This window comes from Hakea prostrata, chromosome 10 (genome assembly GCF_041222555.1).
Source record: "Hakea prostrata isolate BN-2017 chromosome 10, UWA_Hpros_2, whole genome shotgun sequence".
In the NCBI taxonomy this organism is placed as follows: domain Eukaryota; kingdom Viridiplantae; phylum Streptophyta; class Magnoliopsida; order Proteales; family Proteaceae; genus Hakea; species Hakea prostrata.
In genome coordinates this window covers 49816194-49834284 of record NC_142609.1, presented here as the reverse complement: position 1 = coordinate 49834284, position 18091 = coordinate 49816194, and the positions used below count along the sequence as shown (strand labels likewise).

At 38.1% G+C, this 18091-nt stretch overlaps 2 protein-coding genes across 3 annotated transcripts; one reads left to right on the top strand and one right to left on the bottom strand.

The window, feature by feature from the left end:
* Positions 1–1094: 1094 nt before the first annotated feature.
* On the top strand, positions 1095–3101 carry LOC149003764 (ubiquitin fusion degradation protein 1 C-like). The gene is made up of 6 exons (XM_089138855.1): positions 1095–1127; positions 1243–1364; positions 1456–1586; positions 1699–1904; positions 2010–2033; positions 2731–3101. Exons 1-6 carry the CDS (start codon positions 1100–1102, stop codon positions 3099–3101), a joined length of 882 nt encoding a protein of 293 aa, XP_088994981.1. The 5' UTR covers positions 1095–1099.
* Positions 3102–5897: 2796 nt separating this feature from the next.
* LOC149003763 (carbon catabolite repressor protein 4 homolog 1-like) lies at positions 5898–17357 on the bottom strand. Of its 2 annotated transcripts, none has more exons than XM_089136983.1 (12): positions 16578–17357; positions 12453–13215; positions 11743–11829; positions 11467–11550; positions 11297–11383; positions 11140–11208; positions 8108–8161; positions 7912–8003; positions 7685–7799; positions 7418–7565; positions 7096–7253; positions 5898–6199 (listed from the first exon to the last, which is right to left on the bottom strand). In XM_089136983.1, exons 1-11 carry the CDS (start codon positions 16733–16735, stop codon positions 7105–7107), a joined length of 1806 nt encoding a protein of 601 aa, XP_088993109.1. In that variant the 5' UTR covers positions 16736–17357; the 3' UTR covers positions 5898–6199; positions 7096–7104. The 2 variants fall into 2 exon arrangements, with proteins under 2 accessions (XP_088993109.1, XP_088993110.1); XM_089136984.1 differs by having other exon boundaries at positions 5898–6194.
* Positions 17358–18091: the final 734 nt, after the last annotated feature.

Genomic DNA, 18091 nt, shown 5'->3' with positions numbered 1-18091 from the left:
ATTGCTTTGCATAAAATTATTTAATTCATTATTAAATATGATCAAGCTTGAAAGATGGAGACTAATTTTCCAGCAAATCTCATAAGAATTGTTTTTTTGGGAATAGCTGAACAAGTCTCAGATAATGCACATTGTTGCCTTTTCAATTGGTTTCTATGCCTTTCTTGTTTATCTTGTTGGGAGAGAGGTTTTTCTCTACTTGAACATGTGTATGATATTGTTGTTCATGATCTCAGTGTGGTGAGGATAACAGTGCTGAATCTAATCAGCTCCCCGAGGAGGAGCAGGGGTATGATGAGGAGGAGCAGGGGTATGATGATGATGATCAGCATCAGTACTCTGAAGAAGAATGGTATAGTGATGATTATTATCCAGTATCATCCGAAGAAGACGATGATGATTATTATCAAGGCTCATCGTTTCAACACATATACCGCTGCTACCCTGTATCTGTTTTGAACAAGGTATGATTATTACTCCTGTGATATGCTACCCTATAAAATTGGTATTTTGTACATCTTTAGAAAGTGAACTAGGTCGGTTTCCATGTGGGTCAGACCCACTTAAGTTACATCTCTATTGTGGCTAAGCAGGCCATGGTGAGAAATTCAAATGGCGAACATGGAAATCCAGGCAATCTCAAAAGTTTCAACTCCTAAGGTGGAGCTTGGAAGGACTCCAAGGCTGTATATAGGGCAGGCTGAAGCTTTTTAGAAGCCTTTGTGGGACTTATCTCCCAACAAGGATCATTAGTCTTCCTAACTACCTGATGTTTTCTAAGTTATATGCTTAATCAGGTGGAGATGAATGCCTGCTTTAATCTCTTAAACAATTACGTGATTAGTGGAGTTTTATATTGGCTTCAATTCGTGGACTTCCAACTCTAATATGTCGAAGTAGTTCCAGGAGTGGCTTAAATTTAATATCTCTCCTTTTTTTTTTTTCTTTTTTTTCTTTTTTGAAATCTTGCAGGACCATCTGGAAAGTGGCGATAAAAGTAAGACTATCTTCATAACTAAATCTTTTCTCAAACCTGACTTGCTTCTAGTCCTGAATTTTACTGATTTAATTCTGTTTTAACCCTTTGTTTGCAGTCATAATGCCACAGTCTGCTCTTGCGAGTCTGGGTATGAGAAGTTCTTCTTTGAATTAGCTTTTCTTTTCCCTTCCACTTACAGCATTTGAGGGGAGACTCTTCTCCTAATCATGGTTTGATCTGATAATGCAAATTTTTGTTTGCAGCGCATAGGCAAATTGATTACCCAATGCTATTTGAACTCAGAAATCTTAATACAGATCGAGTTTCACGTTGTGGTGTGCTAGAGTTTACTGCTGAGGAGGGTCGCATCCTCTTGCCAAACTGGGTAAGCTTATCAAAGATTGTGTTTCCAGTTCACTTTTCAGTCAACGGAAATTTCTGCTTACTTTCCTTTCTTGTATAATACCGGGAAACAGATGATGGAGAACTTGAAACTACAAGAAGGTGACTGTGTGCAAATGAAAAACATCACTCTTTTGAAGGGTGAATATGTGAAGCTACAGCCCCACAAGAAGGAATTTTTAGATGTTTCCAACGCAAAAGCCATGTTAGTGTCTTGTTTTGGCGCTTCTGTTCATCTTTATTCTCCTCCTAAAAACTGCATTAAAATGTCCCTGTTTTTATTCAGAATAGTAATTTTCATTCTTTGATTTTTGCAGCTTAGAGAAGACATTAAGGGACTTCACTTGTTTGACCACTGGGGATACTATCATGATTCCCTATAACAATAAGAAATTCTACATGGATGTTCTAGAAACTAAGCCCAATGCAGCCGTAAGTATTGTTGAGACAGATTGCGAGGTCGACTTCGCTCCTCCTCTTGATTATAATGAACCTGAAAAGCCTGTCGTATCCAACTTTCCAAGTAAAGACATCTAATTGTAGTTCCTTTTCATTAAGATTCTTAAATAGTACAATTGAGGAAGTTCCTTTCAAATTTTAATACGTCATTTGTGTCTCATGCTTCCAGGTCGAAAGGAGCCAACCAAGGAAGGTAATATTTCTCCCATATTCATCCCATTCACTGGTGTGGCTAGATGCTTAAAGGGAGAAACAGTGGGTATTTTTTTTTTTTTGGTGGTAGTGGGCTCATGCTGGTCTTGTTTCGAGATGCTAATTCATTGGGGGCTTGCTCTGCGGGGGGGGCCGGGGGGAGCCCTTCTCCCATTCACTGGTGTGGCTAGATGCTTAAATGGGAAAGAAACTTGTAGTGAAGTGTGGAAGGTAATTTTGTTTTATGGATGAATAAGTAGGGACTCAATGCATGGTCTTGTTAATCAGAGTTTTTTGTTTGTTGGGGGGGGTGGGGGCGGGGGGCGGGGGGGGGCCCCCCCTTCCTGGTGCGGCTTAAATGGGGAACAAACTTTTAGTGAAGTGCGGAGGTAATTTTGTTTTATGGATGAATGTAGGGACTCAAGCGGTCTTGAGAGAGCTTAACTTCTGTTGCGGGCCTGAAAACCGGCCGGGCCGGGGCCGGAGAAGAAGAAAGACACCAAATCACCCATCACTGGGGGGGGGGTGGTTGATGGGGGGGCCAACTTTTTGGGGGGGGGGGGGTTTTTTTGTTTTATGGATGAATAAGTAGGGACTCAATGCATGGTCTTGTTAATACAGAGATTGGACTTAAATCTTCATTGTTTGTCTGTAGGCCTTGCTAAATACTGCCGAGCAGGAGCCTGAGAAGAAGAAAGACACCAAATTCATGCCATTCACTGGTGAAGCTAGACGATTAGGTGTTGGGAACCCATTGCCCCAGTCACTTGTATCAGTTTCCCCATCTCTTCTAGATGACCAGCAACCAGAGATTGTTAATGGAACAAATGTCTCCAGCTGGTCAACTATCCCAGCACGCCATCATTCAGTAAAGTCTCCCTTGGGTTCAAAGCAGGATTCTCAGAAGAAAGAAGAGAAGTCCCAAGCATTCACTGGGAAGAAAGGCACCAAAGTCATCCCATTCACTGGTGCAGCTAGACGACTGGATGATGGGAACACATTGCCCGAATCAGTTGTATCAGTTTCCCGATTTGCTGTTCTAGATGACCCAGCAACCACAGATTGCTAATGGAACGAATGTCTCCAGCTCAGTGATCAACCCAGCAAGACATCATTCAGTAAAACCTCTATTGGGTTCAAACTTCAAAGCAGGATTCTTTAGAAGAAGGAAGAACAGAATTTTCAAGCATTATAAAAACGATGGAATGTTTTTTATGCCACTTTTTTGGGGGCGAATTTTTTTATACTAGTTAATTTATTCATTCTGTATTACACCACCGAAACATCTTACAGATCTCATAAATGTGCTTCACAACTTCATTTTTTCTATAAATTGAAATACTAAAAAGAATATTGCAAGTGCTTTTATTACTCATTTTGCTGCATCAATCTGTCTTCTTATGGGTACAGGAGAAATATTCTGTTAATGAAATCTGAAAATAGTGAAGAAGATTCCTAATGAAAGGTGATAGGGCATTCTTAATCAAATTCCGTTTCTTTGGAATCAATTTATATTTAACAGCTACGGAGAAAAACTTTCAGCTGAAAATGAAAGGTCTGATAGTATAGAACATAAAAGATACCAATTGCCAAGATGCATTGAAATCTCTGAGTATGGTGTAGAGGTAACACTTCTGTCTAAACAAAAACTGCCTGGATTTATTAAACTGTTTTGCTTATTTCTATTTCTTTTGAATCTTTTGATCCCTTAGGCTTTATCAGTACAACATTTAACTATTCTGAAGGTCTGGTAGTTTTGGTCTTGAATGTGAGTTGGTCCTTACACCCCCTCAACCCCAAAAGGATAAAGACCCATCTTCCATATTTGTTTATTTTGCAGAAATTGCAAGAACTCTAATGTAGCAGCATTAATGAGATTTCTCTTATCCAACTACAGAATAACATAGAGAGTATGGTGGAAGGGAGATGGATGGGTATGCCTGGGATATATGGTATGCTTGCATCCCATGTACTCTTTCTCTCTCGCTCTTCCCCCTGAATGACTCCTTTAACCCTTCAAAGGGAAGAAGAGAGAGACACATGAGATGTATATTGCTACAATACCTAAAGCCCTTTCAATAAAAGTAATTACAAGCTTCATTCATTAAACGTCATTTTAGAGAGGGACTGAATTAATAAAATAATACCTCTCAACAGGAAAGCTGTGAAGCTGAAAACAAGAACATAGATTAAAAGAGGGAAATAATTCTCAGCTTTTGGCAGTTACAATTGTCTCTCTTATAGAAGATCTTTAAATGACAAATTCTTGTCTTAGCCGCAGAAGACAATTGGTTCCCGTGATTCCATCTGGTTGGATTAGAAAGTGATCGATCACACGATAGCCATTGGAGATTACACTAAGGGAATGTGGGAATGAAAAAAAATAAAAATAAAGAACAACGTTATACTAGCCCAACACCACAACCAAGCTCCACTGTCATTCTACACTGCCATTCTCCTCATTTCTGTTCCACACTTCCACCATTACTCTTTCTTATGCAGAGACATCGTGGGAGCTGCTGGGATTCCCTATCTCTGGAACCACAAATACCCACTTCAAAAAAGCTTCAAATTTTGACCAACATAGAATAGACACTCGGAAACATTAGCTGAGGCATGACAAGTGTCAGGGAGGCTCATACTAAGGATGTCATTGATCTTAACACCAAGTGATGGAACATTCCGGTCTCTAATAAGGACGCAGAGACTTTTTGCTCTTTCCGGGGACTTGCCTGAGAGTCTGAGACCAGTGCCACAACAACAACAGTCAAGGCCCGGGTGCTTTTGCTGTTCCACCCACATCAGGTAGACAAGTTGCCAAACCCAGCAATCGATTTGTATACCCATCTCTGTCTTCGGCAATGTCCGACTTAACAGCAAACGTCATCATCAACAATAACAGATATGAGAATCCTACAGTTTATGAACCCATCGCCATGTTTGAAACATAAACAATTTGAGAGATGTTTCCTTCTTTATGCTTTGCCTTTTGGCTAATATGAATATGGCAGGAGATGAGAAGGGAACGATATACCCTTGGTGTGGTGCTGAAACTATTGTGTTGGTTGTGACCATCAGGCTGCTGGTGTGAAATATGAAAACAGGCATTCCAACCAACCGTGGTCTAGAGTAAACACATGAACTCTTAGATGTTTTAATACCAGGTAAGGTTTAAGGGTTGTCCTCTTTAATACATCATCACGATCAACGTCAAATCCAAGTGACAAGAGGCACCTAATTTTGACTTTGTAAGGCCAAACCAAATATCTCCATCTGTTTCAGAATTACTTGTCATCACCAAGGCCCACATAGGAGAAACGTGACCACCAACCCTATTACGTACAAAACTTCCATGATCGTTCCTCGCGAAAGGGTTCTCTTCATGGCTTGATTGTTCCTGTAGGTGAAGAAATGCAGTTGGAACCTTTATATAAAAGGGTTCCAATTACTGTTGTTCAATTTAAGTTTCATGACCCCAGTAGACCAAGTTTAAAGGCTTGCCACGCGTTGTCCAATTAATTGCTTTCCATGTTCAATTACAATTAAATGCGTCCAGGGTTCAATTTACATTGCTTGATCTTTGAAACAACTCAAAACTTAGGGCTGGTATTATAGACCTAAAAAATCTTAAGGCCGGTTACATACACCTGCAACTGAAAAATCAAGTCTGCTGCTCAAACGAATGGAAAAGAAGGTCATGCACGGGGGGAGTAGGGAGAGGAAAGGAAAATACGATGAACTTTCTAAGGAAAAAATTAAAATAAAACTCGTGTAATATTGTGTGACTAAATTTCTCTCATTCCCTGAGACGAATACATCTGGCGTCGACCTCCATCACAAGATGAGGTGCAACATTGAGAACTAAAATATTTTCACCCGGACCTTTCTGAATGAATTTTATGCTCGGGTGGCGAAAAGAAGAACCTCAAAATTACGAAGGAACTGGCTTTTTTATAAGAGGTGAGGATGGCACTGATTTTTACCCGAAAAGAAAAGAGAAAATTCCTTAAATTAAAAGGATAGCATGATACAAGTAGATCACCATTGGGATCCATAATGAAAACACCTCGGAGGTTCAAGAGATGGAGCATGATCATCCTCCTCCACGAATCACTTCGCTTGATTGAATCTAAATATTCACCCAAGAATTTTTCTTGTAGACCTGCCCTGAGACAAACATAAGAGTAAATATTTCAGGAATGAAAAGCCAATCATTTCAGGGAAAAGCACTGTAATGTATATACGATAGATATATATATATATATATATATATATATATATATATATATATATATATATAATATATATATATATATATATAAAAAAAAAAAATAGATATATATATTGTACCAGACACTTGGAAGGAACACGGAAATATATTTGGCAACTGTTAAATTAGCACTAAAGTAATTCTCTGCAAACAACCTAAAATTCCTTTCAAAGAGCATGGATCCATTGAAGCGGATCACCCATGTGTGCCAACTTAGGTGAAAAGTTAAAGCAGCCACTTGCCAAGATATTGCTGTGAGAGTTGCCATAGTTATGGTGCCACTGCTTCTGCGGCTGGCAAAGAGGGGGAGCAGGTGCAAAATCCCACGGGCAGTGTGGGTGCTTTCCAATACCTTAAATTCCGAGCATTTACACACATTTTCATCTCTAATAATGTGGGTCATTTGTTGATAAAACAGTTTCTCATATCATGGTTGGTAGAGGTACTCCCACGATTGGCATGATGAAACCTTGTCCCAACAAAAATAGCTGGTACATTGAAGTTATGGTTTAATTTTCAGTGTACGTAAGTTTATCACAATGCCAAAAATATCCTACCTGAAGGACTAGACTACGAAAAGCTTATAGCAGCAGTAAGCATGCATATAAATCATAACCACTGGTAACACAAAAATACAATAAACTTTCACTTGGCTGGGCTCTATTTCGAGAATTTAAATTATATGAACAACAAATGAGAAAGTAAACTGGAAATAAAAGAGAAATGAATTTTTTATTGGGAGGAGGGGATAGAAAAATTAAAGAGACATACAAGAACTAGATAAACTCTTTACCTTGTAGAACTAACGTCTTGCTCTAAGAGGTTTACAGCGGAATTCAGCTAAAAGCGCAATATGATCAGAAGACCACTCTGGTGAAGGAAGTGCTGTGTCTTTCCGTACAGTCTCCTCATCCAAAAGCTCCAACAAGGCTTCAACAGTTAAAGAGTCCGCTGAAACCACAAGTGAAGTGATTGATTGTATATCAGGATCATTCCCCCTTTCATAATTATGCAGAAAGTCACAAAGAATAGATACGATAGACTAGCAGGACACACAAATATGATGAAGACTAAAAACTCAACTCTTAGAGAAAGGATCTTACAAACAATCCTACCTGTATAAAATATGTAATCAAGCGTTCCTATAAAATCTCTAGTGCAATGTGTAAATATAGGTTCATAAGTTGCAGGGTCCATTCTCCTCCTTTGTTGCTCAAAACCAAGACCAACACCCAGTCTTGCAAAGGATGAGTAAGCACTGACCTGAAACAAAGAATCAGTTCACAATCAGCACAAATTCTTATAGAAGCATATCGGAAATTACACATTTGGTAAGCCAACACAAGCTCCTTAATGCTATGCAAACCAAAACATACACATACCAGGGGTAGCTTGTGGGTTAACTTTCTGTCAGAGTGAAAAATTCCAAGAGGATCTACTTCTAAATCTCGATGCATTGGATCAACTTTCCCCATCGCAAGAAGTGCATGAGGAGCACTACAATAAAATACATAATCTTTGTTAAGATTACATCCAAGTCGTTGATTATGCTAAGATGAATTTCATGTTGCACATGTGAGATGGAAACATAATTAGAATGAGGATCAACCTTCCAGGAACTGAATTAAAATCTCCACAAACCAACATCGGTATCTCAGCACTGCTTGCGATCTTCTCCAATCCTTTCAAGAGAGTATGAACCTGATACAGTGATCAAGAAATTGTCCATGGAACATTTAGGTACCACATTAAGAAATAAAGACAATCTTATAAATTAGACATGCAAAGAATGTTTGAATGAGAACCTGCCAGAGCTTAACATCCTTGAGATCTTGGTGGACATTCAGATGTGTATTTGCCTGTATCCAAACACCCAAGGTAAAAAAAGCAACCATCAAGATATGACAAGATGTTCCTCAAGAATGTCTTACAAGGGGGAATTCACAGAAAAAAGGAGACAGAGTAGAGAGAATAAGACATTTTAAATGCAGATATGCATGACATTTCCATGTGTAATAAGCAAACAACAGAAGAAAGTTATTCCTGATTTAAAAAGAACTGTTGAACCATTAGTGTTGCTACGTCTTTGGATATGTGGCATATTTTTACCCAATACTCTACGATTAGCACTCACCAAGGAATATAAAAATATCTGATCCATTAAATCAGTTGACTTGTTGAGGAGATATCAAATTCTAGTCCAAGACAAGAAAAAGGTTATAAAACCCATATTTTCACTCCGGACGTGGGGGCCTAGAAACCATTCAGATCTTAATATTAAAGGGATTGTAGCCCTTAAATTCTATTGAGGCTAAACCTTTATGCTAAAAATATCTAGAACAAACTGTACTCTTCAAAGTTTATCACTCTTTACTCTAAATAACTGTACTCTTCAAAGTTTATCACTCTTTACTCTAAATCTAGTCCCAAATGAGACCTCACTTGCAAATGACAAAGCTAAACAACTCACAAGTGGCAAGATCACAATGCTTCATACAGAATTATGCACCCACGGTTTAGATCATTTCTGTTAATGCCACTGAAATTGCTCTTTACATTCCTAATTTCTAGCTTCCACCAACCTCCACACACACACACACCCCCCCCCCCCAAAAAAAAAGAGGGTAATTTTCATCTGGACCCCCTGAGGTTAGGTCCATGTCATTTTTAGTCTAAACCAAGGTCCCCATGTCGCCGTTCGGCCTGGGGCATAAAATTAATCTCATCTGCCTTGTTGGACCTGTCCGCTGAAATCAAATTTAAAGCCGTACTCTCTCCCGTTCTTTTCCGTTCGTCTTCTGTGTTCGACAAATCCATCGTCAGGAGTCCCGGGCCCTGATTCAGATCGGTTTCCGCTTTGAAAGATGGGTTTTTGGCCCAGCATTTCTCATCAATTCATCTGGGTTCTGTAACCATTAATCTTGGTTCTGCACTTCTGCTGGTGTCATGGCCTTTACTACTGATAAACAAAACCCTCTCAAGTATAAAAAATTTCTATAGATCAGGATTTTCTTCTACTTTTCCTCTACTCCTTTGTGTTTTTCAGTATGTGTTTGATGATCTATTGATCGTGAATGTCTATACATACAATCGATCCAAGAATTTCTTATTCTCAGCTTCAGCCTTCAGCAGTTCAGCTATGATGATCGATCTTCATCTGTCGAAATTTCGACCGTCGGCGTATTCCCGACTTTGAAGTCGATGTCGCTGGGGTTTCTGTCGCCCCCCGCCGTGTCGGCGATAGAAACCATGGTCTAAACCAATGGACACTTTGCATCTGCCTCCCCCGAGGTTTTCAATAAGATCAATTAAGGACAATTTGTGATTTTTATGACCAAAATACCCTCACATCTATTCTACCGTAGGATTTGCATATTTTCTTCACAATTAAATTCAACTGTAAAAAAATACACATTTCTAAGTCTCAATTCTCTCTCATCTCCTTCATTGCCTCCATCTTCAGTCCGGTGTAGTCGCCATCTCTGCGTTTTTCCCTCAACTCTAGCGAGAGTGAATAAAATGATGTTTTTCTCAATGCAACTTTGGTAAAATGATATTGACCTTATGGTACAATGAATAAAGTTAAGAGACCCACAGTGGATTTAATTGCCGTACAACATTCCCCTCGAAATGGGAACAGAAAACTAACTTCATCAAAAGCTTGCTTTCGTTTCCCTTTTTTTTTTTTTGAATCTGCATCCAGAATTTTAATTCGTCGTCAAATGAACCGCATCTGAGAAATCCAGCCAAAACCCACCTCTCCGAGTCGCAAAACCCTTTTCTGGATCAATTTGCAGCAACAATGGAACCTGATGTCAGTATCGAGAGTGGTGATCAGAATTGTTGTTCTACCAATCGGCTCGATCCCACAAGCACAGCTGAGGGAATATGTATCGATGTTGGTTCGTCATAACAAAGTTGAGTTATCCGCCATCAGTTCATTCAACTATCGCCAGAGTTGAAGAGGAAAAGCAGAGATGGCAGCAACGACGGACCGAAGATGGAGACGATGAAGGAGATGAGAGAGAATTGGGACTTAGAAATTTGTATTTTTCAGATGGATTTATGTTCATCCGATTGGAATGATCCATGTGTCTAAAATCTAACGACCAACTGGAGGTAATGGGAGGGTGTCAATACAGGTGCGGATCCAGTAAACACCCACTCTTTTGATTTTCACCGTTGGATTAATTGTAAAGAAAATATGCAAATCTTATGGTAGAATATATGTGAGGGTATTTTGGTCATAAAAATCACAAATTGTCCTAAATTGATCTTATTGAATACCTCAAGGGAGGTAGATGCAAAGTGTCCATTTTTTTGGACTAAAAATGACATGGACCAAACCTCAGGGGATCCATATGAAAATTACCCAAAAAAAAAAAAAAAAAAAGGAAAATGTGAGGCCTAAAGCTACATGAACTGGTTAAACAGAAGTAGATGCTATATTATTTAAATGCTTACTCAGAAAGCTATCACCACCAGTGCCAAATTATGATGTCCCGTGTTTCAGATAAAGCAACATTGCATTTAACAAACTACTTGAAGCACCAAGATATAAAAACATGCACTGATTACAGTACAATCATATGATCAAAGATGTCTAAAGTATGAAGCAAAGCATACCTATCACCATCAAAAACAACACTTATAGTAAGATTAAATAGCACCACTTAAAGTAAGAATAAATAGAGTTATTTGTGCAATGTACATGATGCAAAGGAATTTTAACAAAACCTATTAATTAAAAAAATATTCATATTTGACATCAACGACATACGATTAACCTTCTTACTAGAGAAAGTATACTTGACATAATAAAAGATAAATAGCTTACCACACACAGAAGCTGACGCCTGTCAGTGATAAACTTTGCCTCCAGGACCGCTATTAGAGCAACATTGTCCTATATACAACAAATACATGATTAAAAGCGGAAAAAATGAGAGATAAAAAGGAATGAATACAATTAAATCGCAGTGCAGTTCAGCCACCTTAAGCAATCTATTCAAAGCAGCCTTCTTCTGAGTAGTTGGTATTACAGCGTCAGTTAAAGATTGTGCAGCCTTATTAAATTCAACCTGCATACAAGGATTAAAAAAACTCAGAATATTTGAAACAATCAAGAAACTAGGAAACGCCTACTGGCATAATATCTACAGACCTCGTATTTTTTAACATGTGTAAATCTATCTCTGCGGAAAAATATTGCACAACCATCTATTGCATAAGCACTTCCACCATAAACCTGTACAAAAGGAGCAAAGGTGGAGAGGAAGGAACATTAAAATACAAGTTTAGCAGTCATAATATGAAAGGCAGAACCAGATCCATGCAGCTCATCCCAAATAATTGGAAAAGGCTTAACTGAGTGAAAGTCCAAAGAATACCAAATCCTCTTAAATATCAGACATGAAAGCCAAGGAATTTAGAAGCACACCTCTGTTGTTCTCTTCTTGTAAAGAGCCTGATAACCATGTTTGTCCAGCTCAGGGGTGAAAAATCCTTCAAAATGATCGCTCTGAACCTGAACATAAAAAAACTGACACCTTTAGTTTACATAGAATCCAAAATAAGAGGAGGCCCATATGTCTTGGGAGCTATCATTGTGCTAAAACTTCAACAAGAAAATGCACCTACTAATTTGTCCAAAACTCTTGTGTATGTTAAAGCCAGTGTTTTGATGGATGGATGATGCTTAAATAAGTTTTCAGGCTCACCTCAAGCGTGGCTTGAAGAAAATGCCTAAACCGTCTTCCCCTGGGGGTTTAATAAAATATCCAGTTTAAAAAGAAAAAGAATTTACTGTTGACATGGATAAAGGTGTTCAACCTTCCATCGCAAGAAAAGTATAGTGTTTAGTGCAGGAAATGATTTTAAGCTTTTGACTTTCAACATTCAGATAAACTAGCCAGCAAGGATATGCAATAAAACAAAAGCGACCACAAAGGTCATTACTTATATTAGTAGGTGATTTTCCAGATGCACAGAAGGCTGCGTATTATGCTAACCAATACTGATTAGGGACCAAAGCTTATCAAATCATAATAAATCATACAAGCAAGAGTTTGACATATAGAGTCATTTTCCACTTTCCGGAGCTAGCAAATTCAAAGATTGAATAGTAAGACTGATTCTGTACCAATATACCTCTTGAAGACAAATGATGTCTGCACGGTAGCCAACAATTTCTCGTAACAAATTCTGCTTCCGATAAGGCCAGGAAAGGGCCCAAGAAGGGCAGTAGCTGTATGATTCACTTGTGGCATATGCATCAGAAAGAATGTTATAAGAGAGCACAGTGAAGGTTTCTGAGGAAGCAGTACGGCCATTTGAATCCAAATGCCCAATCACATCAACTCCACTGACTGGAATCAGACGGCGAGGACTAGGGGACGGAGCTGGGATGACACGGGAAGTCATAATAGTGTTAACATGTCCAACAGGCAATTTAGACTCTGCATCTACAGCCACACATTCAAACTTAAGAACATGGCCTATATCATCAGCAGATGGAGTATAGGTTTTAGAGCGTCCAACTTCAAACCAGGTTTCACCACCACTTCTTTCTGTAACAGCTGCAGGATATAAAGGTGCAGAACCATTGTTCAAGCTAGCATTATGTCCTATGCTTGTTGAACTAGATAAGCTTGCATTTATTGCTCCAGATCCAGAGCTATTAAAGCGCCCAAATAACTCTTCCTCCTCAGTCCCATTTTCATTTACAGCACTTGCCGCACGATCATGTAGAACACGATGATGTTGCCATGCATCTGAAAAGCACCTAGAAGAGCAGTGGTAACTTTTGGCAACAGGTATCTTTGCTTTAACACAACCTAAGCACTGCAAGGTAGCTGGTTCAGATGGATGTATACTGCAGACAGCAACTTTTCTGTCACTTTGTATGCGATACCTGCACCACAGAATTGACGAATAACACAAATGTTAAAGACCATATGTTACATGATAGAAACCCCCCCCCCCCCCCAAATGCAAAAAAAAGGCATAACGCATGACAATCAGAGCACTACATTAAAATGACAAAATGACAGCAATAATAAAAAATGGAAATCAGCCTTTAGAAGCATAAGGCTCAAGACAGACTTTGAGCATTTGAAATCCACTGGCAAAGAAAAAGAGGAGCATTAACTTGGATATGGCTTCAACAGTTATCTAATCACTGATGTTGGCGCAAGATGGTAGAAATGTAGGATACTACAAAGTCTTTGATCATTTTGTGACCCCAACAACAATGATGCAAAATCAGTTTCCTAAGAGGTCATCCAACAGAACGAAATCCCTTGTATGCATATCGAATTTAATTTTATGTAGGCTTAACATATAACTGAAAGATCATAGACATTCTACTAGAAGACATCATGAAAAATGACTCCCAACACAGGTTTCTTAAGAAAGAAAGTTGGATTGCTTTATCTCATCCCTCATTGTTGCACAGAAAGATTAATATGGGAATACATTTATAAGAGAGTCACATTATATATGATAATTAAGGCATTTTTCCATAAACTGAATAGATAAAATAGTTCAGTTAGATTACTAATAAAGAAACAGCAAAATCATGGAGAATGAACAATAGGACTGAAAGTTCCTTCTTCCAGTCTCATGGTTCAGAATTGTTCATTGATCAATTTTACAGGGGCAATTAGTTTCAAAAAGTGGGCCAGTTGCTAGTTTTACACTATTTAGTTTTTCCACCAATTTGTAATGCAGGTGGCTCATTTGATTAAGAGTGGTTTGGCGATTTTACAAATCTGTATACTTAAATTCATCAACCAATAAAAGTATGCCAGTCAAATTTGCATCAACTGATGGTTTGGAAGACCAATATTTTGTGTCCTTTCTTTCTTTAGATACAGATCAACCATAGTTAGGAATTTGACATATCGTATATGGATAAAAATTTATCGCCTTATGATAATGAAATTTGATACATGGTTTTCCTCTAGCAAAGGACATTTTGCAACTAGTTACACTCATCACATCGATCTCATATTCTTGCCTGTTTGCTGTTTCTTTTACCTTTACTTGCCTAGTTCTATTATAATTCAATGTCACCCTTTGATGGATTTTGTGTTTTATTTTTACCCCAAAAAAAAATGACCGACATGTTTGTTCTACTCTGTTTTACTCTCCAACTCCAAGACACCACACCCCTAACAAATTCATTTGTTTAGGCTCTCTCTGGTACAGTTTAAATTTATGATTATTTGGCATATAGACATAAATAGATGTATTTGGTAGGGTATATGACCCCTGTTTCTCACTAAAATAAGTTGATTTAAATATAAATTCCTAAATAGACCAACGGCTGCTCATGATTTATCACCATAAACTGTTAAGTTTGTTTACGCAAGTCCCATTAATGGACATGTGCATACTTAAGTAGGGGTAAAAGGTAACATTACAAACCAACGGGGGTTGGTCCAAGTGGTAAGCAGTTTGGTTCGCTTAAGCAAGGTTTCGGTATCGAATCCTTGTGGATGCAAAAAATTCCCGTTGGGAGACTCACCCACCACAGCCAAGCGTGCGATGCGGGTCGAACACCGGTTTATAAACCGGGGTTGGCAAACCAAAAAAAAAAAAAAGGTAACATTACAAAAAATAGAACAAAACCTTGTTTCTCTCTCTCTCTCCAACCTCCACATTGCTCCCATCTCCACTTTAACAATATTTTTGGGTTATTAAAACTAACCCAAACCAATAAAAGTGAGCAAAAACCAGAACTAAAATCAATATCAATATATTTTACAAGGTGAACTACAAACCAACCCAAAACCAAACTGATGATACACATATAACAGACCACTCTCCTACTTTGAAAGCGCAACACCTAACCCTGGTACCAACTGGTTGGTTTGCTAAGAATAAGAAGCAAAAAGCAGCATTGCTTTTGATTTGCTTTAGCAGCCGCTTTCTTTCATAACAGAGCCAGGAATAACAGCTGGCAATACATCATTAATCTAATGGTACCAAACCTATTTCTTGTTATAGAATATATTATGCCTAGTAGTAGCCAAATAAAAAACTGTTTATCACTTGTAACCTATTATTGTAATTGGTTATTCATGAATAGGTCATAAACATAACTATGCCAAACAAAGCCTTATTTATTTATTATTATTTTACTTTGTGGTGTTGCACCGGTGATGTTGTTGGAGGAGAGACAGATGTTTCCTTTGCTAGGGGGGCAATTACCTAAATAGGCAAATTAATCAACAATAACAAAAAGCCAATCATCTTTTTACACCATGCAAAACCAGTCTAGCAAAAAGTATTCCAGTCCTTACTTATAGAAGGGGTGTCAGTATGGCAGGCACCATACAATTGAATCTCTAGAATAAGAATTGTTTAACTCCATAAACACATTAACAAGAAGGTTAGAAATATCCTTTGCATTCACCCTAATTGCTTTCAACAGTCAATAAAACCAACAAAACCATAATTGATCCAACCACTAATGTACAGTCCAATGTTTCGGCAATTTTCCGCAATGTTTTCAGTCACCAATGTGTTTTCAGACATTTTCAAAAGTTTCATACCCTTGGTGGATTTCCAAAGCTCTATTCCATCAAAAGGCATATGCTGTTTGGCGTGAAATTTGGTATCCACATTGGGGGCATCATCCAATCTACAAAATCTTAAGTCCCACCCAACATGCCATGGGCAGTTAAGGGTGTGACAGGAATGTAGTCCTAAGTGGCCTATCCAAAGAAAACCAATATTAAAGTCTAAACTTCAGAAACAGATGGTCATGCCTAAAAGTACTGCTAGGCAAGGGTCCAAAAATGTAAGTGCCAGTCCTTACCTATTCTGTTTCTGGTATGAACTGCTAAAAGTAAAACTCAAAACAGGGGTGGCTTCACACTTGTAGCCTGCTAATATCTCAATTAGCGTTGATTAACCCAGAAAACTAAAGTACATCTCTGTTGGCCTATTTAAAAATCTATGACTAATAACAAAACACAGATAGCATCTCATTAAGAGCAGAGGAAGAGCGAAAGCATTGGTTGTATCAATCTGATGCTTTCAACAAACAAATACAGGCATGACTAACGAGCCGCTTAAGAGAGAGTAGCATAAAATGTGCACATGAAACGAAAATGTTAAAATATACCCAATCAACCACGTTAATCAGGTGTTCTGAAATGGTGGAGACTAAAAGGTCAATTTTATAACAAAAGGTAGCATGAACCCATATGTTGCCAATACGGAAAACAGCAGTCTGAACCAGAGCCAAGGAGCAAAGAGACTTACCACTTGTACCTCAAGTAGAAACCATCTAGTGGCGCTGATTCAGGAACATCATCGGTAGTGATGGAGTTATCTGGTCGCCGCAACAACACGTACGGCGTAAGTTCGCACCCTACAATTGGAATGTCGGACGGAAGGTGCACCCTTAGCACGCTCAGCATGCTTCCCACTCCAAGAATTCTCCTCCACGATCCAAAGACCCAAACCCTAACCCAGAAGCTAAAACCTCCTTTGCTCCAAACGTATAACTGAATGCCAAAGAGAAGCGGAAACCAGGCGGATCCGCCATCACTTGACCTTGAAATCCGCCAGCCTTAATAAATCCAACTTAACCCTAGAAATCAATGTCTTTTTTATAAAATACCAATCACCCGAAGAGATTCTAAAACCCTAAACAAAAGCGAAGGTTTTTTTTTCCCAATAAAACGAATAAGCCGTTCGATTTGAACTTAAAGAGATCGTTCTGAAAGGGAAAAAACTATCCTTTCTATTGAAAGGACCGAAATCGAATTACAAAAAAGGGTACAGTTTATTCATTAGAGTAAGAAATGAGAATCAGAAAAGAAAAGAAAATTATAGATTGAAAGATCGATGAGAGGGATTTTGGATTTATAAAGAGCGATAAAGAGAAGTGAATAAGCTATTTCTTGGTCGTCTCTGCATTCTCTTCGAATCAAAACAACAAGCCTCGATATATCCTGCTCCGCTTTCTTTCCTGTAATCTGTACTTTGCCCTTTTGAGTCTTCGACGCCTCTCTCTCCCTCTCTTTCCCCTGGTTTAATATCTTTTCCAGTTTTCACCAATATAAATAGTTTTTCCAGTATTTAAAAAAATTAGGAAAACGAAATAAAAAAAATGACAAATATCATTACTTCCCTGTATCGGTATTGTACTATCTGTATCGGGTGAGATGTGTATTGCTACTGTTATTTTTTTTTCTTCTGTAAATAGGTTTTTTTTTTATTGACAGTTTGGTATTTTTGACGTCATTTGAATGAGCAAGTACTATCATTTAATTTTTTTTCGGGAAGGCAAAGGAGATTATTGTTATCCGAAATGTAGCCTCTACGCCAACACGTGCCACCGATAATGCCTATTAGAGTATTCTATTTAGAAATGTTTTCAAACTGGCACAAGGGAACCAATGAGTGTTCCCATAAAAGCATCAATGGTGATAGGTGAGGTCTAATTTCACATAGGGGTGTAAACGGAACAGATTCGGATCGAATAGTGGTATATCCATATCTGCATTCTATTATATTCGGATGAATTTGGTTGGATTTGGATGATAATCGAATAGTTATTTTCTTAAGTAAACTCTTATAAATGGGCATGAATATAGATTGAATACAAATTTTCGATTACCTATTTACATCTTTACCTTTTTATTTGTGAGACCAAAGTTTGAAATTTAAGAATTTAGACAATTGTAATAGCTATTTTAATAGAAAATCTAAAAAAATAGTCACATATTATAGGTAAAATTTATAAAAATAAGAATAATAAATCTAAATAA

Excerpts from the sequence above, each read along its gene's own strand:
- LOC149003763 (XM_089136983.1), bottom strand. The coding sequence starts at position 16,735 with ATGCTGAGCGTGCTAAGGGTGCACCTTCCGTCCGACATTCCAATTGTA. Across the intron at positions 11,830-12,452 it reads ACATCATTTGTCTTCAAGAG|GTTCAGAGCGATCATTTTGA; the intron begins GTATATTGGTAC and ends TTTTATGTTCAG. Across the intron at positions 7,254-7,417 it reads TGATTACATATTTTATACAG|CGGACTCTTTAACTGTTGAA; the intron begins GTAGGATTGTTT and ends TTGTGGTTTCAG.
- LOC149003764 (XM_089138855.1), top strand. The coding sequence starts at position 1,100 with ATGCCACAGTCTGCTCTTGCGAGTCTGG. Across the intron at positions 1,128-1,242 it reads GTCTGCTCTTGCGAGTCTGG|CGCATAGGCAAATTGATTAC; the intron begins GTATGAGAAGTT and ends TTTTGTTTGCAG. Across the intron at positions 1,365-1,455 it reads GCATCCTCTTGCCAAACTGG|ATGATGGAGAACTTGAAACT; the intron begins GTAAGCTTATCA and ends ACCGGGAAACAG.